Source organism: Phocoena sinus, chromosome 19 (assembly GCF_008692025.1).
Source record: "Phocoena sinus isolate mPhoSin1 chromosome 19, mPhoSin1.pri, whole genome shotgun sequence".
In the NCBI taxonomy this organism is placed as follows: domain Eukaryota; kingdom Metazoa; phylum Chordata; class Mammalia; order Artiodactyla; family Phocoenidae; genus Phocoena; species Phocoena sinus.
The window spans coordinates 55380500-55403858 of NC_045781.1; the positions used below are offsets into that span (position 1 = coordinate 55380500).

Genomic DNA, 23359 nt, shown 5'->3' on the forward strand with positions numbered 1-23359 from the left:
GGGCTGCTCCTTCTGGCAGTGAGTGGCCGACAGGTGTAGCGGCCCTACATAGGTCCTCAGGTTCACGGCAGGAAACTGTGTTATCGGTGGAGGGGCCCTTACTCTTCTTCCTATGGATTCTGGCATCCATTCATCTAAAGCTGAATTGCATTTTTATGTCTTTTTCATTTATTTATTTTATTTATATTTATTTTTGGCTGCGTTGGGTCTTCGTTGCTGCACACGGGCTTTGTCTAGTTGCGGCGAGCGGGGGCCACTCTTTGTTGCGGTGCGCGGGCTTCTCATCACGGTACCTCCTCTTGTTGCGGAGCACGGGCAGTAGTGTAGTTGTGGCACGCGGGTTCAGTAGTTGTGACTCGCGGGCTCTAGAGCGCAGGCTCAGTAGTCGTGGCACATGGCTTAGTTGCTCCATGGCATGTGGGATCTTCCGGACCGGGGCTGGAAACCCGTGTCTCGTGCATTAGCAGGCAGATTCTTAACCACTGCGCCACCAGGGAAACCGTGAATCGTGTTCTTTAAAGCACACGCTAAAAGAGAAGGTATATTGTATTACCTAAAAGAGAGGGTCCTATTTTATACCACGGGGACTTGGGGATCTGGTTTGCCAGGACAATGCACCACTCAGACTTTGGCAGGAGTGTCCTGGGACAGACAGAGCAGCCCGGGATCAGATATTCAAGGGGCTCATACGTCATCCCACGAGCAGCTGGCGATGGGCCAGCAAGTACTATGAAAGTAGAACCAGGCACTTTGTTGGTGAGATGAGCAAGACGTGGCAATGAGGGTGGTGGAACGACCGTCTGTCCCCTCGCACCGGAAGGGGTCTCCGCTCCGCAAACTCACAGGTCTGGGATTCCCAGAACGCTCCCGAGTTGCCCCTTGGTGGTGATGTGCCTCTGAACCGCAGGCTTGTTACAAGAGCATCACGCCTGAATATTCAATGGGAAAAAATGACAAGGTCTGGAGAACATTTGTTGTTAGCATCAAAAGAGTTTCAGGGTTGGGGGTAGATGGGACCCTCCCCAAGCACGGAAAAGGCAGGGGTCTGTCCACATGAAGACTGTTAGATGCCTCCAGTCAAGATATAGAACTCAGCCCACCTGCGACCACAAGAACATTCATGGTGCAGCTCCTGGAAGCTGTCCCACCATCTGGCACATCAGTTTTCTGTACGTGGTGCTTTTACAAAAATAATATTTACTGGACTTTTTTTCTGACTTTAAAAGGTATTCTTGTTCATTGTAATTCAGGAAAACAACAACCCAAAAAAAGTATAAAGGAAAGAATAAGTGTCCCACAATCTCGTGAACGTCAGGAACCATTCTATGTAGTTTCTGTGCACTGCTTAGGCTATACTGTCATGCAATCTTGTGCGTTACTGGTTTCACTTAAGGTTTTCCAAAGTCAATAACTGTTCCTCAAAAACTTCATTTCTAGTGGCTGCATTAATGCTCTGACATTTGGCCACACAAAAATATATTTGGCTATTCCTTTGACACCTGCTGACTTATTTCCAGTTTTTCCCTATTACAAATGGTTGGAATAACATGGAGGTCTGACTTTCTGTCTTTTTGCTTGGGAGATTCCAGAATTAAGGGTTATGAATTTTTTTTAATGGAAGCGTAGTTAATTTTCAGTGTTGTGTTAGTTTCAAGTGTACAGCAAAGTGATTCAGTTATACATATATATATTTTTTCAGATTCTTTTCCATTATAGGTTATTACGAGATATTGAGTATAGTTCCCTGTGCTATATAGTAGGTCCTTGTTGGTTATCTGTTTTATATATAGTAGTGGGTAGATGTTAATCCCAAACTCCTAATTTATCCCTCACCCCGCTTTCCCCTTTGGTGGCCTTAAGTTTTCTATGTCTGTGAGTCTGCTTCTGTTATGTAAATAAGTTCATTTGTATCATTTTTGTAGATTCCACATATAAGTGATATCATATACTTGTCTTTGTCTGACTTACTTCACTTAGTATGATAATCTTTAGGTCCATCCATGTTGCTGCAAATGACATTATTTTTTTATGGCTGAGTAATATTCCATTGTATATATATACCACATCTTCTTTATCCATTCATCTGTCGATGGACACTTAGGTTGCTTCCATGTCCTGGCTATTGTAAATAGAGCTGCAATGAACATTTTGGTACCTGTCTCTTTTTGAATTATGGTTTTCTCAGGGTATATGCCCAGTAGTGGGATTGCTGGGTCGTATGGTAGTTCTATTTTTAGTTTTTTAAGGAACCTCCATACTGTTCTCCATGGTGGCTGTATCAATTTACATTCACACCAACAGTGCAAGAGGGTTCCCTTTTCTCACACCCTCTCCAGCATTTGTTATTTGTAGACTTTTTAATGATGGCCATTCTGGCTGGTGTGAGGTAGATACCTTATTGTAGTTTTTGATTTGCATTTCTCTAATGATTAGTGATGTTGAGCATCTTTTCATGTGCCTATTGGCCATCTGTGTGTCTTCTTTGGAGAAATGTCTATTAGGTCTTCTGCCCATTTTTTGATTGGGTTGTGGTTTTTTAAAAAATAGTAAGCTGTATGAACTGTTTGTATATTTTGGAAATTAATCCCTTGTCAGTAGCATCATTTGCAAATACTTTTTCCCAGTGCAGAGGCTGTCTTTTCGTTTTGTTTATGGTTTTGAGGGATGAATTTTGAAGGCTTTCTGGAAAGATTAACTGTTGTTTGTGAACATGATCACCATCATTTAGTTTTATTCTATTAAAAAACCCTTGATGCCTGGAAAATGCCAACTCCTTTCAGTCTGCACATCTTTGGTGACTGATATCTGAGGATTTTTTTTTTTTTTTTGGTGCCTTGAAGCCACTTGTCTTTATTCTGTGAATTGTCTATCCGTTCATAGAATTGTCCATCTATTCAATTTGAACCTGAAGCACATGAAATAGTCTTTAAGGAGGTCAAGTTGAATCTAATTGTGTCTGTGTGACTAGAAACTTCAGCCTGGGTGAATTGTGAGTTGCTCCAAACAATGCATGCTATATCACTGATGCTTTTCTATATGTAATAATAGAGCTGTTGAAGGGAAAAACCCCAATAAATTCACAATGCGGTTTCATGAACATGTTTACCTCTGAAAATCATCTTCTTTCTTCTCCATCAGGTACCAGTGCCCGGCAGGCTGCCTGCAGCACAGGGCAAAGATCTTTGGGACTCTCTTTTATGAAAGCGTAAGTATGGCCAGCATTTCTTTAAATGGCTTGTGTGGACTCCTGTCTCTGTTTTAAAAGCAGGTGGCTGGTTTTCAGGGGAACAGATTTTCTTTCTGCGCCTTAGTCAAACCCCGCTTTTTGTAGAGCTGATCCACGTGTGTTTCTGGGGTCACAAACCTGTGAAGCCACTTTTGGGAACTGGGGATGACCCTCGAGCAGACCAGTCTCCATTTTAGGCCGAGCATTAAATGCTCCAACTGGATGGGGAGAAAGGGCTGTTTGTCCCTGTTCTTGGTTTGTAAAGCAACTCAGATGAGTTCTTCGAGATAAGCACCCCCGGAACAAAGACGTGTTATAGAGTGCAGCCAGAGTGAGAAGTGGGGTGAGCCCTGGCCCGACTTTTTGTGGGTTGAGGACAAACATCTTGGATGTTTGGGGAAATGATTGCAGACAAAGATGAATTCAGATTTGCTTACAGTCTGACCTGTCCCCCGCAGGCGTCCAGCATCTGCCGGGCTGCCATTCACTACGGGGTCCTGGACGACAAGGGAGGCCTGGTGGACGTCACCAGGAACGGGAAGGTCCCCTTTTTCGTCAAGTCTGAGAGAAACGGCGTGCAGTCTTTGAGGTAACTATTCGGTGATCAGGGTTCCTGAAGACTTCTTTTCTGCTTATGAGAGCACTGTTGAAACTTCGAAAAGTACTGAACAATATAAAGAAGGAGGAAAACACTGAAGATGACCTTAATCCCATAACTCAGAAATCGCCCCTATTGGCCGTTCAGCCTATTTAATCCCAGTGGGTTTCGGTGTGTGTGTTTAATGTGGTTGAGTTTTGTTTCTTCTTTTGTTTGTTTTTGTAGGTTTTAGGAAAGCTTATTGCGTATTTTAAAATGAACACTGCTCTTAATTATGAAATGTACACATAGCCATGAAGATACAGAAAAACGGAAATAAAGAAATACTAATCTCTTCATTCCCACTTCCCAGAGATAATCTACGTACATGACCTTCAAAAGCATAGCCTTGCAATCTGAGTTCTGAATCCTGCTTTTTCTCCCTTCCTTGTCCCTGAGAACTCTTCAGACACTTCAGTAATGACTGATGGTATCTTTGAGTTTGTAGGCTAATTCTTTTTTTTATTTACACCTTTATTGGAGTATAATTGCTTTACAGTGGTGTGTTAGTTTCTGCTGTATAACAAAGTGAATCAGCCATACATATACGTATATCCGCATATCTCCTCCCTCTTGAGCCTCCCTCCCACCCTCCGTATCCCACCCCGTAGGCTAATTCTTGATTGGCACTTTTTTTTCCCCCTGAGAACGAGGCTTTTCATTTTTTAAATATACTTACTTGTTTTTGCAAGGTGTTTTTCATGCAAGGTATGTGGATGGCTGACGGGGCAGACCACATTCGCCATTCTGACTTTTGGGGGTTGATGGGGTGGGGGGACCGTGAAGAACCGCGGCAGGCCGTGTCTTGATCTGTCCGTGGCATCTGAGGCATAAGGTGACCAGGAGCTGGTGGGACCCACTGGGGGCTCTAGGGTCAAACAGACCCGGCTCTGACTTCTCCCTTTGCGTGACCTGGGCTGGCTTCTTCATCCCATCGGGGTGGCAGTACTCTCATTTATAAATGAGGGCCATGGCAGGACCCGGGGCTGACACCCAGCTAACCCACCACGAGGCAGCATGTCAGGGACCCCCGTGTCAGTGCCCATCCCAGGGTCTGCAGCAGGAAGGCACCCAGCAGACGCTCCTGTGATAGTTACAAGGTGGCATGTCCATGTCCCTTCCGAATAGTGAGGCCACTCAGAACATTTCAAAATCTACATGAGTCATTCTGTTTGGAAAGGCCTGGTTCTTCGGGCAGTGTTGCAATGTTCCTTCTTCTGTCTTAGCTGGGGATTTTATGTAAACAAAAAAAGAGCAAGGAAGTTTAAACGAAAGCAAAGAAAATATTCATGGAGAGATCGGTTGGGTGACCTCAACCCCAGCCTTGATGAAGCTCCGCCCCACCACCGATGGAGCTGTGGGCTTGACCAAGGGTTCAGGTCCTGCATTGCCTGGGACCCTTGTCCTGAATCCATTTCTGGTCCCTTCCAATGGCCAACTTTACATCTAGAGTGGGGTTCTTCACGTCTTAGAATTAGAGTCGGGGAGTGTGTGAATGCAAAGCAAATTAAAACTTCAGTTTCACTCACCTCTAATTGAAATGTGGTATCTTCTTCCCTGGTGGGTGTTAGCCCCCAATCTGAGTAGCACTCGTAGGGCCAGCGACTTTCTCACGGGTGGGAATCCATGTGATGGAGACACCTTGAAACAGTCTCTGCTGTCATGATCCCCAAATGACAGTAGTTAGAAGACCTGCCGCTAGGTTCCGTTTTCAGTGCGTTAATAAAGATGCACAGCTATGACGCTAACACAAATTTGTCTTAATACTTTGATGATGATATTAATAATACCTGATTTCCTTCTAATCTTTTCAATTTATCATTGCATTTTAAAACCATTGTTCTGAGAAGGTGTCCGTAGGCTGTACCAGGCTGCTAGAGGGATCCTTGGCACCAAGAAGATTAACGAGCCCTGCTCTAGAATCTTCTCATTCTAGATCCTGCTCTAGAATGTCCCAAGGGCTTTCAGGCTGATGGGAAACAAGTAGAAAAATGTAAAGTTGAGGCTGTAAATAAAATAAGTGCAGGAACAAGCGTGTACTTTCAGACGCGTTTTCTGTTTGTATTTACCTAGTGATTCCTTTTACAGCAAATACAAGGCCTCCAGCTCATTCACGGTGTCAAAGGTAAAAGGTAAGCTGGCCAGTCTTTTCTCATACGACCGCAATACGCAGGTTATCTTGGGTCTCCCTGGAAGTTCATTCCTCTTAGTTATTGATTTAATGTTTACCGTGTCTGCTGCTGTTGCTCTCAGCATTGTAAAGATGTTTAAGAGGTTCCTGAGGAGGTCAATCCTTTAACTAATTTTTTAAAATATCGTAACTAAGGGGGAGTTCCCCGGCAGTCCAGTGGTTAGCACTTGGCGCTTTCACTGCTGTGGCCCAGGTTCAATCTCTGGTTTGGGGATTAAGATCCCGCAAACTGTGCGGCACGGTGAAAAAAAAAAAATCTGAACTTGGCCATGGACCTAGATAGCTAACCTGAAACACAGGCATGGGTTCCCAGCTGACTGTCACAGAAGTACTAATGCCTGGGTCTAGAGCAGCTAATAGGTTGCATAGGGAGTGTCAATTTCTAGTGAGTGATAGTGGCTACCTGGAGCGTCGTTTTGAGAAGGATTCTGAGGCCTCATTCTGGGCTCAGCAGAGCACGGAGCTTGATAGATTAGTAATGTCTGCCGTGGACAAGAGAGGGAAACGTGGGGAAGTCCGTGGCCCATACTTGCTGTCTCTGGCCCAGCTTTTTGTATGGCCTCCGGGATGTTCACTTTGGCAGGGTGGCATGCATCCACAGGAGAGCACGCTGTAACCAGAATTGGGGTCTGGGTTATAGTTGCCCAGACCAGGCACTTGATTGGAATAGTCTCAGGCAGGTGGGGATGCCAGGGTGCCCCACCCAGCACCCTCCCCTGGACCCTCTCCTTGATCCTTGCCCACTGACCCTTTCTTCTTTTGGGAAACCAATTCTTGTCATTTGCCCTGGATACAAGAATATCTGGTTAGATATCTTTATAAAAACATACAGCAGGGGCTTCCCTGGTGGCGCAGTGGTTGAGAGTCCGCCTGCCAATGCAGGGGACATGGGTTCGTGCCCCGGTCCGGGAAGATCCCACGTGCCGCAGAGCGGCTGGGCCTGTGAGCCGTGGCCGCTGAGCCTGCATGTCCAGAGCCTGTGCTCCTCAACGGGAGAGGCCACAACGGTGAGAGGCCCGCCTACCGCAAAAAGAACAAAAAAAACCATATAGTAGCTTTTCCCCGTTACAAAAGTAATGCCTGTTTATTCCAGATAATTTAAAAATACAGAGAATTGTTGAAAAAAAGAAAAAAAGACCCAAATTCCACCATTCAGAGATAACTGCTCTGAACATTTTGGTGGATATCTGTAGTGTTTCTTCTCCCTCAGCATTAAGAGTATATACGTTGGTAATGTATACGTTGATATGTTTTTAAAAATTGAGATGGAATTGGTAACCTGATTTTTTTTTCAAGTAATAATATATCAAGAATAGTCTTCTATACCTCTAAGTGGACTTCTAAACCTCATTTTAGTGACTTCCCCAGCATCCCATTGTATAGCAGACCCTTGGTGTAGTAAACCAGTCCCCTTGTTGGATCGCTGCATGGACCCCTGGCCCATCCAAGTGATCGGCTGGACCAAGAGTGGGCAAACTACAACCCTCAAGGCCAAATCCTGTCTGCTGACTGTTTTGTAAATAAAGTTTTAGTGGCACCTGGCCGTGCGCACCCATTCCTTTCCACATTGTCTGTGGCTGGTTCCTGCTACAATGGCAGAGCTGAGTGGTTATAACACAGACCATAGGGCCCACAGAGCTGGAAATATTTACTCTCTCGCTCTTTAAGGAAGAGTTTGCCGAGCCCTGGACTGGACAAGGACAGGCTGTCAGAGACTACAGGTGGCCAGTATTAGAACCGCTTTCTTACATCTGTTGTTAAAACACAACATGTGACCTTGAAGGAAAGAGTCACCTGCCCCTTGGGAAGGGTGTGAGCAAAGAGCTCGAGGCTGTGAGTCGGAAACCTGGACCCTCAACCATGTCCTGTGCAGCCTCAGGAGGTCTCTTAGCTTTTCTGGACCTCAGTTTCCCCATCTGTATAATTAGTGTAATACCCGCCATGAGGCTCCAGCAGGATAAAGTAGAGGCAGAGGCTTCAAGGTGGAAATGCACGATGCAAATGAAAAGTTTGCTCGCCCCACAGAAAAACTGTTTAGGGTGATGACACCTTTGACCTGTAAAAACGCTTGGGCCTTGGGTTTTATCTCATCCCTAGAGTGCCCCTGGGGGAGGTGCCAGGAGCATTGGGGCCTGGCACCTGCTGGGCTCATCCCAGCTCTCATCCCGGTTTCGGGGGCCCAAGGAACCCCTAGGACCCATTGTCCAGCAGCCTGTTTCACAGACCAGTAGCCTGAGGCCCAGGCTCGCCCGTGACCCTGACCCTTCCCCTACGTGTTCCTATTCACAGTGCAGGACCTGGACTGCTACACCACCGTGGCCCAGCTCTGCCCATATGAGAAGCCGGGGACCCACTGCCCAAGGTAAGGCTCCCTGGCATCTGGATTGGCAAACATGGGGGCCGAGAGAAGAAGGGCCAGGTTGGGTGGCGAGTCACTGCCCGGAGCCACGCACAGCTGAGTTCTAGACGTGGCCCTGGTGTGTGTCCACCCAGGAAGTCAGTCGCTTTGCGCTCCGAGTCAAGGACCCACTTGACCTCTCCCTGAGACCCCTCGTTCTCAGCCGTGGCTGCACACTGGAATTGCCTGAGAGGCATTAAAGGAACAAGTCCCAATCTCCGGGCGTGGCCCAGCAGGACATCCACATCTTTAGAAGCTTCTGGGTGAGCCCCGTGTGTAGCCAGGCCCCGGGGCCCCGCTCTGGGAACTTAACTGAAAAGATGGCTTTGCCCTTCTCGATGTCACCTCCACTTGAAGGAGAGAGTATTTGACTTCATTTGCCGCCAGGCTCTTCCCAAGCCCCCAGACAGACCTTGGGACCTGTCATTCTTGGCCTCTCAGATCAGTCGAGAACTCTGGAAGCTGGGTGCCCCTGGTCCCCTTGGAATCAGCTCCTTGATTCTTGTACTTGATCTGTTACGCTTTCTGTGGGTCACTTTAGAACTAGCTTGTTAAAACTCAGCTTTTTGGAGGTGTAATTTACACACAACGAAATCCACCTGTTAAAAGTATACAGTTCGATGTGGTTTGACAAATGTACACCGCCATCCAGGCAGAGAACATTTTCATCACCCCAGCACGTTCTCTTGCTGTCCGCCCCCCTCCCTCCAACTCCCACCCCCATCCCTGCCAACCACTGACCTCCTTTCTGTCCCCTGTAATCGTGCCTTTTCTGGAATCTCATATACATGGAGCCATCACAGCACGGAGACTTGGGTATCCTGGCTTCTTCCACTCTGCCCAGTGCTTTGCGATTCCTCTGTGTTGTGGAGGGAATCGGTGATTTGTTTTATCCTTTCATGTTGCCGAGTGGCGGGCGTTCCATTCTGTGGACGTACCGCAGTTTGTTTGGCTAAGGAGTGGGTTTCACGTGCGTCTGCCCAAACCTTAATTGGCTGGGTTTGGGGAGGATGGTGCATCAGAACAAAAGGAGGGGTGTCTCCAAAGGACCTGTTAGATCCTGTCAGAAGCTGGGCTACGTAGCCCTGAGATTCCACAAGCTGTGCGGCATGGCCCAAACAAAACAAACCAAAAATCTAACAGGTGGAGAACCCCGAGGTAGTGAGCAGGGAAGAGCCCCGGGAGGGGGGCCAATGAGGGGACCAGATGGGGTTCCTGAACCCTCCCCTTTGCTACTCACAAGCCAGAGGGCTTCCGGCTGCCGTTTTGGTTCCTTGGTCCCTGGGCTCCAGCCCATGGTGCACCTGTTCCGGATAAAGACAAAAGACCTTTGTTTAAGTAAAGCTCGTGTTCTTTCCTGGTGTGAGAGATTCCAGTTTGAGGCGCTCTCCCGCACCCTATGGCAGGGATGTGCTGACTGACGCAGCGGTGAGCCAACCCTTCCTGCCCCGGGTTATCAGCGCCCCCTGCCTGGAATGTTCTGTGACTCACGGGGGTGAAGGCCCTTTCCTCCGCTACACAGGGACGTGGCCTTTCTGAAAATCTATTGATTGTAATCTCCATAATGTAGCAACAGTATGAACCAGCCAACATCCAAGAATGGGAGGAACAACCCCTTACAATCCCATACTCCCCTCTCTTAGATTTTTATTTCCTTTCACCTTGCTGTTTCTACATGTCTTGTTGTGTGGCTTTTTTTTTTTTTTCCATAAAGATATTCCATTTTATTACTAAGTGACTGGTCAGAAAAAAGAAACAGAAAGCATGCATTACTAAGGTACACTGAGTAAACCAGCAATTTTAATGAAGTAATCGACCAGCAAATGACCCAAAACCCTTTAATTCCTTCATTTTAGTTACAGCTTTTAAAATTTTCATTTATTTATTTAAAAATAAATTTTATTGGAGTATAGTTGATTTACAGTGTTGTGTTAGTTTCAGGTGTACAGCTAAGTGAATCAGTTACATGTATCTATCTCCACTCTTTTTTAGATTCTATTCCATATAGGTATAGGCCATCACAGAGTATTGAGTAGAGTTCCCTGTGCTCTACAGTAGATCCTTATTAGTTATCTATTTTATATATAGTAGTGTATATATGTCAATCCCAGTCTCCCAATTTATGCCTCCCCGTATGGGGTTGTAAAATTCTATATGCACTTTTAAGGAAGAATATCTTTATCACTGCTAGGGTAGGAGAGGCATATTTTTTTCTTAAAGAGTAAACCGTGTGGTAGTTGCCTTTCACCCAAGTACTTAAATCTTGATGTTCAAATAAAGAGGGCCAGCTGCTTTTCTCAAGAAATTTTGTTTTCTGCTGATTATAACCATCACCTAAATGCTTCTTGTTTTCCAGAGTACACTGTCCGGCGCACTGCAAAGATGAGCCGTCCTACTGGGCTCCCGTGCTTGGAACCAACATCTATGCAGACGTGAGTATTCTGGCCTTTTCAGCTGCCACCCCACAGAAACCACATTCCAAGGTCTGGACATCAGAAACTTGAGATCCCATTCCTGTGCCTCTAGCTAAATTTAGATCACTCATTTTTGCTACCATTTGCCCTAGTTTCTGCATTTACAGAAATATTTGAACCTTCCACCAATGTGTGCTCGTGAATACGGACACAGGTTGTACCTCCTCCTACACAGAGGGCTTCAGAGTTTGGTGAACTGAATCCTGCTTCTCTACTGACGGGCTTTTTTTCATGTGAAGGCTCCCATGCATCCCACACTTCATTCCCCCAGATATTAATAACCCTTCTGGCTCTCCTGATGCATTTATAAGCTATTCATCCACTGCACTCACTGCATTTCTTTGTGGCTGTGTACACACAGAGCCTAAAAGCGCATGGAAGAAAATACAGACTACCTCCAATTTACTACTTGTTAATAACCACTCTTAGTATATTGGAGTCTGTTCTTCCATTTTTCCCTCCTAACTTTAGCAAGGAAGCTTTAGCCTGATTTTTTCTTTTTCTTTTCGTTTTTTAAAATTTTATTGAAGTATAGTTGATTTACAGTGTTATGTTAATTTCTACTGTATAGCAGAGTGACTCAGTTATGCATATATAGTTTCATATTCTTTTCCATTATGGTTTCTCACAGGATATTGAATATAGTTCCCTGTGCTACACCGTGGGACCTTGTTGTTGATCCGTCCCATATATAATAATTTAGTTTGCTTAGGCTGATTTTTTTGAAGTGAGGCCTACAAAAAGTAGTCTGTTCCCTCCGGTGGTCCAGGCTTTAGGGACATGGTGATCCAGAAGATGTGACTGTGGTCATAGTTCTGCCCAACAGACTATTTGATCTTCTTGCCAAGTTGTTTATCTCTCCGTAGAATGAGCCAGAGCTGGGATTTTTTCTAGTCCAGGAAATCTTCTAGGTTTAAAAGTCCATGATGAGATCAGCATCGCTCATCCCCAGCTGACATTTTTACTCAGCCTTCATTTTTCCCGTTCTCCCTCACCCACGACCATCACCTTCGCCCCATCTGCCTTCATTTATTCTGGAGTCCTGTAAATGTGAGGTCACTGAGTTCTGCCAAGTCAAAGCAACCTTCGTGGCTACCTGCCCCCCCCCACCCCCATCTTTTTTTCTTTTCCCGATTAAATGAGTCTTTTTTTTTCTCCTTGAAAGCTACTAATTCAAAATTGAGTTCTGAAAGTTTAATGAAGGAGTAAAATAATGTATATCAGTTGTTATAGTAAATGTTTGAACCCAAATCTGCTACTGAAAGACAGCGTCTTCGGTTTTTAAGTGCTTGAAGTGTAAAGGGATGGGCAAAATGATTCCAGCCAAATACAAAGAAACAAACAGATAAAGCAGGAGTGGCAGTATTGCTACCGGAGGAAGTGGAATTTAAAGTTAAACATACTGGGGGCTTCCCTGGTGGTGCAGTGGTTGGGAGTCCTCCTGCCAGTGCAGGGGACATGGGTTTGATCCCTGGCCCGGGAGGATCCCACATGCCGCGGAGCAGCTGGGCCCGTGCGCCACAACTACTGAGCCCGTGCGCCACAACTACTGAAGCCCACACGCCAAGAGCCCGTGCTCCACAGCAAGAGAAGCCCGCGCACCTCCGCGAAGAGTGGCCCCCTTTCGCCACAGCCAGGGAAAAGCCAGTGCGTAGCAACAGACACCCAATGCAGCCATAAATAAAATAATTTAAAAAAATAAATAAATAAAAATAAAGTTAAACATACTGAATGGGACAAGACAGTTCGTTATGCAGTGGCACGAAAGGTACAATTCATGAAGATATGAAAATCAATCTGTATGCTCCAAACAGTGTAGCAGCTAAACGTATAAAGAAAAAAAGAAGAAAAAGAAAAGAGAAAAAGAAAACAAATTTAGAAATACAAGGAGAACTTGATGAAAATTTCGTAATTTTTATTACAAGGCTACTTTTACTACAAGAAATCCAGTTCTTCCGTCTTTAGCATGAGGGTGCCTTTCAACTCTGAGACTCTCCACCTTTTTACTGTATTTTAGGCGCTTAAAAAACACCATCTCTAGGTGTTGTTATCCCCATCTTACAGACAAGGTAAGTGAGGCTCAGAATAAGCTGCCCCAAATCACACAGCGAGTACGTGGCAAAGGCGAGATGCAAATGAGGGTGTATCTTGCCTTAGGATGTGCCTTGTTAGAATGCACCCACACTCATAAATACACAGGTGTGAACAGGCCTGTTGCTGAAAACCTGTATACAGTCTCTTACTTCTTCACTAGGGTTTTGAGCTTTTGGAAGCACCGTGTTCATGACAGGGCTTGGCACCCAATAATTGTTCTATTCATGTTTGTTGAAACAATAAATCAGCAAAAATACTACAGTAGTCAGTGCTTAAACAGCTCTTCAGAGAATAAAGAAGGAAGCAAGAAAGGGAGAAAGAGAAAGCTATCTCCATTTCAGAGGTTCTTTTCTGGCCTTGGTTTCTAGGTCACTCTGTATTCTGGGAAATGATGATGGCTTTTGGAAAATGTCTGCTTTCGCTGAGAGATTTATTTTGGGAGCGTTGTCTCCAGACCTTCGAAGGGCCCTAACAGTGCCTGCAGTTCCTGCCTGCTCCCCCGGAGCGCATTAGCTGACAGAGCCCGTACTTTGTGGTGAGCTGCAGGCAGGAGAAGCAGCAGGGTGTAGCCTACGAACGAAGTCTGGGTCAGAAGATGCAGACTGAAGCCCCAGCTGTGACATTTACCAGTCGCGGGATGGCGGACAAGCCTTCTTCCCTGCCCTGAACCTGAGTTTTCTTATCTGTCCTATCTCCCTCGGTGGCTGGATAAATTCTCACACTCGTGCATACATCAGAATCCCCCAGAGGGATGTTCAAACGGTTCCGGGTCCCACCCCACGTGTTTCCGACTCACGGGGTCTGAGGTAGAGCCGGAGAATCTGCATTTCCAACGAGTTCCCAGGTGACACTGATGTTGCTGGTCTGGGACTACACGTTGAGGACCCCTGGGTTAGAGAGGACAGTCCCTTGAGAATTTTCGATAATGGTGATGGTGAGGGTGATGATTATGGCGATATTTGTCTTATTAACTAACACCTATTGAGCACTTACTGTGTGCAAGCCTGCATTTAGCCCTTGATCTTACTTAATCGTCTCGATAGACCCTCTTAGCTTCTTACTGACCCCTGAGTACTGACCCGAGAGTAGCGTGCAGCTTGCTGGTCTGGGTAGCAGTCGCAGCTCTGCTGTTTGCTAGCCCAGTGATTTGGGGCAAGTCACTTAACCCCTGTTAAGAGGGAATAATGATAATAATAATAATAATAATAAATACCTACCTTGCAGGTTATTGGGAGATTACCATATCAATCATGTGAAACACCTAGAACTGGGCCCACCCTGGTAAATGCTCAAAAGGGTTACCAATATGACCCTCACTTTATTAATTAGTTAATTTTATTTTTGGCTGCGTTGGGTCTTCGTTGCTGCACGCGGGCTTTTTCTCTAGTTGTGGCGAGCGGGGGCTACTCTTCGTTGCGGTGCGCGGGCTTATCACTGCGGTGGCTTCCCTTGTGGCGGAGCACGGGCTCTAGGCGCGCGGGCTTCAGTAGTTGTGGCGCACGGGCTTAGTTGCTCCGCGGCATGTGGGATCTTCCCGGACCAGGGCTCGAACCCGTGTCCCCTGCACTGGCAGGCAGATTCTTAACCACTGTGCCACCAGGGAAGCCCCCGATCCTCACTTTATACTAAGAAAATAGAGGCTCCGGGGGTTAAAATAGGTCATCCAAGACCACACAGCCAAACAAGTGATGGGGACAGTGTTGCTGAGACCAGATCTTTGTTGATAGTGATTGTTTAATAAGTATTCAGATATCGGTGTTGCCTTGGGTCCTGAGGAGAGAAAGCAGATAACTTGTACCTCTGCGGAAGAAGCAGGGAGAGGAGAGGGGTGGGAAGAGGTAGGGGGCAAGGGGAGGAAAGGGTTTGTCCAGCATCAGCGGTGGAAGACGCGTGCAGTGATCGCTGGGCCCGTGCAGGAAGGATCAGGCTGTGCGTGTGTGGTTTCCATTCCCACGGCTGGATGTTATCATGGGAAACTTCTGTGCCTCTGGTGCCCAGAAATCCTCCGGGGACGGGGCAAAGGACTGTCTCAGAGGCCACAACAGCAAAGCGCCCACCTCCTGGCAGCTACCATCAGAGGATGTGCCTCCCCAGGCAGGCCCTGGGGCTGGTAACTCAGAGGGTGAGCAATACTGAGGGAGACAGAAAAAAATCCCAGCTCTGCCTGCCGGTGAGAAGCCCCACCCACACTCGCCTCCACAGCTCAGCCCCACCCACAGCGAACTTCGAAGGATTCTACAATGATCATTTCATTTCCAAGGTCCTCCCTGCCTCTCTTTTAGATGGCGGCAGATTTGTCCGCTTCTTAATCCTCTGGGGGCACAAACCCTTCTGAGAACTGAAAAGCTGTGGATCCTTCCTCCAGGGGGATAAAAAGGCTTCCTTGTGCCGACAGGGTTGACCAACCATCCCAGTTTGCCTGAGATGCGGGGTTTCCTGGGCTCGGTGCTAAAACCTCGAAAGTTCTTGCTGACCCTGTAGGTCCACAGAGTTATGCCTGTAGCCTCAGGGCCTCACAGACCGCCCCACCCCCACCCCAGCGCCCACTTCAGGCTAAGGAACCCTGGCCTCATCTATTTAATTTATTTACTGAAGAGAAGACGTGTGTGCGGGGTTAGAAAAACTGGCCTTCAGTTACTCAGGTCGATTAGCGGTGGAAACCAAGAAATCCAGTTCTTCCGTCTTTAGCATGAGGGCGCCTTTCAACTCTGAGACTCTCCACCTTCTAACAGCAGTATTAAACTTCCCAGGGAGCAGGCAGGGCGGGGCCTTCTGCTGTGGAGCATTTTTTCCTTCTTCTGCAAAACCAGTAACTTGTATGGAATGACCTGGATTTGGAAGGAACGTGGCAGGAGCTGACAGTCTGAAAGGCTGTTGGGTCTTTCTCACGCTGCTTCTCTCTGCCTCTGACCCTCCCACCTCCCTCTTGTAAGGACCCCTGAGATTCCACTGGGCCCACCTGGGTAATCCAGGATCCTCTCCCATTGCATGTAAAGTCCTTGTGCCATGTCAGGTCACATATCCACAGGTTCCAGGGACGAGGATGGGCATTTTGGGGGCCTTTATTCTGCCGACCATAGAAGCACAGACTTTGCCGTCCGCCAGACCTCATTTGGAATCACTGCCAAACCCTGAACTGTCTGCAGGGCGTTGGCGACGTCATCTGATCTCGCCGAGCCTGTGCTTTCTGGCCTGTAAAGTGGGAATGACAGTAGTCACCCATGTCATTGGAAGGTTAAATGAGATGACAGACAAAAGGCAGCCCAGGCTGGTATTTAATAAGCTCAGAGTCGACGATAGCTCCACTTACCATGAAGGAGGCTGTTCACCCCACAGATGGATTAGCTCCACTCATGTCTGCAGCCCCGGCTGCACCTGACAATCACCCAGCAGTGTTTAAAGTACCCAGTCTCGGGCTTCACCCCAGAGCAATTGAATCTGGGGGTGGGAGGGATGGGAAGGGTGGGGACTTGGGCACCACGTTCACATAAGGATGCTGCAGGTGGCTCTGAGCCGCAGTGAGGGTGGGGAGTCACTGCCAAGGCCAGTGTTATGGTTCCAGCACAGGCCAGATGCAATGGCCGTGAAGAGGCAGGAGGGTGCTACCTACCTGGTTCTTAACCTTGAGTGTGTGTCAGGATCACCTGGCCCTCACCTGAGGAGGTTCTGAGTCAGTAGGTCAGGGGGAGGCCCAGGAGCCTGCATCTTTAGCGGGCACCAGCCATCCCACCCCTGAGTGAATTTCCCCAACTTTGGGAAATGTTGATTAGTTACTCTCAGACAGTCCAATCTGAGGACCATCTTTCTATTGGATAAGTTAAGACCCTAATGAAAGTTGAACTCGACAATTTTGTTACCGAGGAATTAGATGATTTGATGACTTTAGAAAACAACACATCCTACCCTTGCTTGAAAGCCAGTGGCTCATTTGGCACCTGGAATGAACCCAGACCCCACCCTGTGGCCCCTCACACACCCACGTGACTGGCCCCTTCTCACCTCTCTCCCTCTCCTGCCACATTCTGCTGGACTCACTGTATTCCAGCCACCCTGCCCCCTCCTTCCTGTACTTTTGGACCATGACAAGTTCATTCCCACCCCAGAGCCTTTGCACGAGCTGCTCCCTCTGCCTGGGATGCTCTGCCCAGAGATATTCCCATGGCTGTGGCTGGTTCCCGTGTTGTCACTCTGATCTGAGCTCAAATGTCACGTCAAGAGCAGTCTTTCCTTGTTAACCGTTCTAAAAGAGCTCCCTCCACCAGTCATTTTATCTCGTGATCTGGTTTTGTTTTCTTCATAGCCTGAATCCCTTGTTTGTCCGTCTCCCTTGACTCCATGAAGGCAGTCTTTTTTTTGTTCCCCGCTGAATCCTCCTATATCCAGTACAGTGCCCTGCACATAGTAGGTGCTCAGAAAATATTTGTTGATAAGATGAACAAATGAATGAATGGATGGATGAGGCCAGGTCTCCCTGGAGAGACCACTGAGGAATCAAGGTAGCCATGGTTACTTCCTAGGCCGCGGTTACTTCCTAGGGGTTCCTTGGCCACCAGCCAGGAGGCCAAGTAACGGTTGACCCCAGCAGGGCTTCTTCACCCGAGCACCTGCCCTTGACACTGATCACAGCTCTTCCTGGGCTTTCAGACTTCAAGCATCTGTAAGACCGCCGTGCACGCAGGAGTCATCAGAAACAAGAGCGGGGGTTGCGTGGACGTGATGCCCGTGGATAAAAAGAAGATCTACGTGGGCTCTCTCAGGAACGGAGTTCAGTCTGAAAGGTAGGGCGGCTGCGTCCTCGGATCCTCGACACCCAAAGCCAGTGAGGGGCGTTGGAGGAGGGCCAAAGACAGTGCCCTTTAAAATATCAGAACGCCCAGGATAAGCCTGTCCTTCTCTTTTCTCTTCCTTTTTTTTTTTTTCACAATAAGATCTTTTCTCTATGATCAGCACGTGTTTTGTAGACAATTTAGAGGCATCAGATAAGCCCAAAGGAAAACAACCATCTGTTACCTGTCACCTGGGAGAGTTGCTGAGATTTTTGGTGCGTGTCCCAAAAAAGGGTCCTTTTTCTATATGTGTGTGTGTGTCTCCCCGCCCACGTCCCCAACACAACAGTGGGATCAAATTGTAGCCACACAATGGTTATGAATAGCTGTGTCAGGATGTAGTTGCATCTCGTTACATAAATAAGAGCCGAGTCTGCAGTGCGGCAGACCTAGGCCCTGCTTCTTACCAGCTTTGTGACCTTGAGCAGGGCGCCGGGGCCGCCATTTCCTCGCCTGTGACATGGGTATAACCATAGTCTCCACTTTAGGGGGCTGTTGGGAGCCTTGATGGAAAAGTTGCCTAGCTCTGCTTTTTTTAAAAAAAATTTATTTATTTATTTATTCATGGCTGCGTTGGGTCTTCGTTGCTGTGCGCAGGCTTTCTCTAGTTGCGGCAAGCGGGGGCTATTCTTCCTTGCTGTGGCTTATCTTGTTGCGGAACACAGGCTCTAGGTGTGCGGGCTTTAGTAGTTGTGGCACGTGGGCTCTAGAGCGCAGGCTCAGTAGCTGTGGCGCACAGGCTTAGGTGCTCCGCGGCACGTGGGATCTTCCCGGACTGGGGCCCGAACCCGTGTACCCTGCATCGGCAGGTGGATTCTTAACCACTGCGCCACCAGGGAAGTACCCCACCTAGCTCTTCTTGCCAGGACACCAGTCACGTTGGATTGGGGCCCACGCTAATGACCGCATTTTAATTTAATCACCTCTTTGAAGTCCCAGATAAACTTGGGGGGGGCCACGATTCAGCCCATACCAGAGGGGAATGCTGAAGATTTTATATTTGAGGGAGCGCTTTAGAAAAGGAATGTAAAATCAAGAACACAAAATATGTCGGGTCCCTTAAAGCGTGGGCTTTCACGGCTCCAGGGAACTTCTCGGCCGTCCCCACCCTCCCAGCCCCCTGGGGCGCTTTGGGCCCCAGGATGGTGCTTCCCGGGTATGGGAAGACCCTGCAGAATCAAGTGACGCAGAATCCCAGGGTTCTGAGCTAGAGTTAAGAGCTTCTGCATTTGCTCCTTCAAAGTTTGCAACCTGTGTTTGGGAAAAGCGTAATGAAGGGAAATTCCATTGATTTAATGGGAGGGAAATGAAGCAGCTGGTTAGGTGGAATTTCCTGGCCAGGCTGGAAAGAAATGCCAGGACACCAATCTCCTGAGCTCTTTGTGCCCCTTTAGGAGAAACCGTCTTGGTGAGAAGCTGGTAGGCTGGGCTTTGTTTTCTCTCCCCACCTTAGACAGAAAAGACCCCAGCAGCCGCCACCCCCATCCCAGGGCTGCGACACAGGTGGGTGTCTGGGGAGGGTTAGGACTGAGAGTGGCTCCCCCAAAGTATCTTCTTCCCCACTGTTAACTCCCCCACCACCTGTAGTTCTCTGTGCCCAAAGGACCCGCCCAAATTGCACCGTCATTATAAGTATAGTGGCCCTTTGGTATCCGCGGGGCCTTGGTTCCAGGATCCCCCAAAGATACCCCAGTCTGCGGATGCTCAGGTCCTTACATACAGTGTCAGAGTACAGGAGGCCGTCTACATCCACGGACTCCGCAGCCGCGGATGATTGAATCGTGGGGGCACAGATGCAGAGCCTGCGGATACGGAAGGCCGACTGTATCTTCTTCCAGGCAGCCTTTCCCAGGCCCCGAGGTGGCTGATGCCCACCGCACTATTCAGAAAAGTTTTAGCGAGTGGAGATCCTGCTTCCCTTCCTTCTCGAACCCTTTCCCCCTGAGTAGGTCCTGCGTGCTGAAATCTGTGGTGATGTCTGGGTGAGTTTCCCAAGCTTTAGAGGGGAAAATGATAGCACCTGCCCCCTGGGGTGGTGGTAAAACAGTGGGTCTCCAAGTGGCTCCCCAGACCAGCCGCATCGAGATCAATGGGGGCTTTGCCAGAAAAGCACATCCTACGACCCACCCCAGACACACCCTCGGGGAACGGGCTGGGCAGGCTGCATGGACCTGCCCTCTGGGGGTCCTGATGCCCACTGGAGGGCGAGAGCCGCTACTGTGAGGGTGATGCCAGGGTGACCATGTCCCTGGCACACAGTCGGCACCGTCCATGATTCTGATAGTGTGTGATGCAGAGTCATTGATTTACTACGTATTCAGGGTGGCCTGGACCGGTGCTGGGATCCGTGGGCACCAGCATGAGAGAGTCCGCCCTGCACGTACAGAGGGAAGAGGCCAGGCCAGGAGGGCACACAGGGTCCGATGGCGTTTGCGACCCCGCCGCACTGCTCACCAGCTGGGTGTCCTTGGGCAGGCAGTCTCCCCACGCCTTGGTTCCCCCTCTGTCAGTGGCTACTGTGAGGATTAAATGAGACAGTGTGTGCAAAGCACTCACCCAGTGGCTCTGAGTAAGTGTCTGATGGATCCACTGGCCTCGATGCTATGACATAACCTCTAAGGCCTGTTGCAAACCTCAAGACGCTATGGTTCTTTTCACGTAGGGGCAGGTAACTCGGTTGTAGGAAATAGCCCGTGTGGATTATCTTCTGGACAAGGACAAAAGCATCCTACAGGAATTGTTTTTTCGCCCTGGCATCCATCCTTTCCACCTTCACTCACCCATCAGGTGGCATATGCGTGGTGAGCCCTTACGATGTCCCAGGCACTGGGACCTCTGCCCTGGTGGGGCTTATCATCTAGTTGGGGCACAGACCATGCAGAAATAACAACATCATCGTTGCAGGGCACAGGCATCATGGCTGTGGAGGGAGGTACCAGGGAGCCGAGTACACCAAGCGGGGCCCCACCTTACTATCTGGAGGTGCCTCCCTGGTGACGTGGCTCCTGCAGAGATATCTGGATGCCCCAGGCAGGGCCATGCCCCATCCTCCCCTTGTTTAGATGGGACCTCGGTGGCCCCCTGCGTAGAGATGAGGGCTGAGAAATTTCCCCAGAGCCTGTTCCCATTAGGAACTCTGGAACCCAGCCTGGGGCCGGAGGGTGGCTCTGTCCCAGTGTCTGCTGGGACCGTGGAGTGGTCACAGCAGTCCCAAGGGAGATGTGGACACTGGACATATAGCAACCCGTTCGCAGCAAGCTGCGTTCTAAATTTAGGGAATCCTTCAATCCATCAAACAAACAAAACCTCCTATACAGAATTCTCAGGACACGGGCCAAAAGTTGTTTCTGCTTCAGAGTGGCTTTGGTTTAGCAATTGTCTGTTTTTAGAAGAGGATTTCCTGAAAGTTTTGAAAGATGACCATGCAGAATTGGGATAATGTAAGAGGACAGGCACTTTCTCTCTCCCGCACGTGAGCATGAAGGAAGGGAAGGAAGAGGGGTGTGGAAGAGCTTCAGATGTTGGGACCAGGGTTTGTCCAGATGTTCTCGGAAAGAAGCTGGACATCTGGATGGATATCAGTTCAGGATTTTTCTGAGACCAGGACCACTTTTTTTTTTTTTTTTTTTTTTTTTTTTTTTTTTTTGCGGTACGCGGGACTCTCACTGCTGTGGCCTCTCCCATTGCGGAGCACAGGCTCCGGACGCTCAGGCTCAGCGGCCATGGCTTACGGGCCCAGCCGCTCCGCGGCATGTGGGATCCTCCCGGACCGGGGCACGAACCTGTGTCCCCTGCATCGGCAGGCGGACTCTGAACCACTGCGCCACCAGGGAAGCCCCCAGGACCATTTTTTAAGACAGATTTTACAATGAGATTGGGAAATATACCACACAATGACAGATAACATCCTTGGTTACTTGGTTTTAACAGATATAACCTATTTACAGAGGTTGATGGTATGTATGTGGATGGACCTTTATCCAAATAGTAGACTCACTGAACTAGCATTTATGGGGCAGCTCCTGTGTGCTGGACACTGTCCTCGGGGCTGGAGCCATGGCAGGGACGGAAGAGACAAAAATCTTCATCCTCGGGGGCCTCTGTTTACTGCGGCATGTCCCAGGCGCGTACCGTGAGCCACATATGGGATTTTGAAGTTTCTAGTAATCATAGTAAAAAGAAACAGAAGGGAGAATTTAGAGTATATTTCATTTAATCCAGTGTATCAAAAATATTATCCTCAATACGTATGAATAGAAGAAGTATTGATGAGAAACTTGCGCTCTCCTTTATTCATAAGAGCTGGGAGACCTACCGGGTGATTTGCGCACAGAGCACGTCTCAGTTTGGGCGAGCTGCATTTCAGGCACTTGGTAGCCACTGTGAGCTCTGCGAGTCTCAAACATTGGACGTCTGAAAATCTCTCGACATGTCCAGAAACTCTAGGAAGCAGAAACCATTGAGCTGTTATTTCCAGATCGAATGAGCTTAGCACTCTCCCCCAGGCCAGCTGGACCAAGGCTGAACTGGTTTCCTCTGCCGTCTCCCTCCCTCCCTGTACCCGCTTCCCAGCGCTCTTAAGATCTGTACACACATTAGCTCATCTCGTCCTCCCAACAGCCCCATGAGGCAGGGACCACAGTTTATCAGTAAGGAAAGGGAGGCACAGAGAGGTAAAGCGACTTGCCCAAGGTCACTCAGCCAGCAAGTAGGACTTGAACCCAGAACGCCTGCTCCAGCACCCATGCTTGTAACCAGCACATGTGACTACTCACTGCAGACAAGTCGTTGACCTTGGGGCACAGGCCCTTCCCAGAAGGGGTTGGGGTGAGCCTTAGAGTCCTATGGTATACTTGTTTGTAACCCTAAAAATATTTATTAGAAAAGAAATACATACGTATTATTTAAATAATATGTCTAGGGATTAGAAAAAAAGAGTTCCCGCAGGCACCGCATTAACCTCTGTTAACTGCTTACTTATAGCTCTTCCAGGCCTTTTTTTCCCCAGGCAACACACATAAAAATGAAAATGGAGATTGTGTATACACCCTGCTCTGAAATTTTTTTCCCCCAAAAATATTTCATAGTTCATGAAATAAGATGAAGAGGTTTGATGATTCCTTGGGGATTGGGCTTTCGTGTGGATAACTTGTTCATCACCGTGCATGTACCCACCGTAACTCCTGATGGGAGAATGAGGCTTAAACCTAGCAGGGTGACGGTATCCATGGCCCATGGCTTTGAGCGCCTGCTAAATGCGAAGCACTGACTCAGATGCTTTCCCTAGATAAGCTCATTCGCTTCCTACGGGGTCCCTGAGGAGGGGGTACCTTTATGGACCCTGTTTACACATGTGGGAACTGAGACTCAGAGAAATAGATTGACTACCCCAGGGTCCGACAGATAAGATCTGAAACTGTGTCTGACTCTTGATTTTTCCTGGAAGATCAGTAGAGGGTGCGACTGGGGGAGAGTAGGGTTAGAATCTTCAAAAGAAAAATTGTATATGTGTG

General features: G+C 48.3%; 1 protein-coding gene and 1 long non-coding RNA gene across 2 annotated transcripts in view; one reads left to right on the forward strand and one right to left on the reverse strand.

The window, feature by feature from the left end:
- CRISPLD2 (cysteine rich secretory protein LCCL domain containing 2) overlaps window positions 1–23359 on the forward strand; it is a 66983-nt gene that overhangs the window by 37382 nt on the left and 6242 nt on the right. Inside the window, exons 9-14 of the mRNA XM_032613878.1 lie at window positions 3139–3205; window positions 3685–3815; window positions 5952–5995; window positions 8344–8416; window positions 10809–10884; window positions 17665–17798. Coding sequence (XP_032469769.1) covers window positions 3139–3205; window positions 3685–3815; window positions 5952–5995; window positions 8344–8416; window positions 10809–10884; window positions 17665–17798 — 525 coding nt within the window. The remainder of the gene's footprint in view (window positions 1–3138; window positions 3206–3684; window positions 3816–5951; window positions 5996–8343; window positions 8417–10808; window positions 10885–17664; window positions 17799–23359) is intronic.
- On the reverse strand, window positions 378–8336 carry LOC116744316. Its single transcript, XR_004347013.1, has 3 exons — window positions 4543–8336; window positions 3664–3890; window positions 378–527 (listed from the first exon to the last, which is right to left on the reverse strand). It is a non-coding gene; the product is annotated as an uncharacterized LOC116744316 (long non-coding RNA).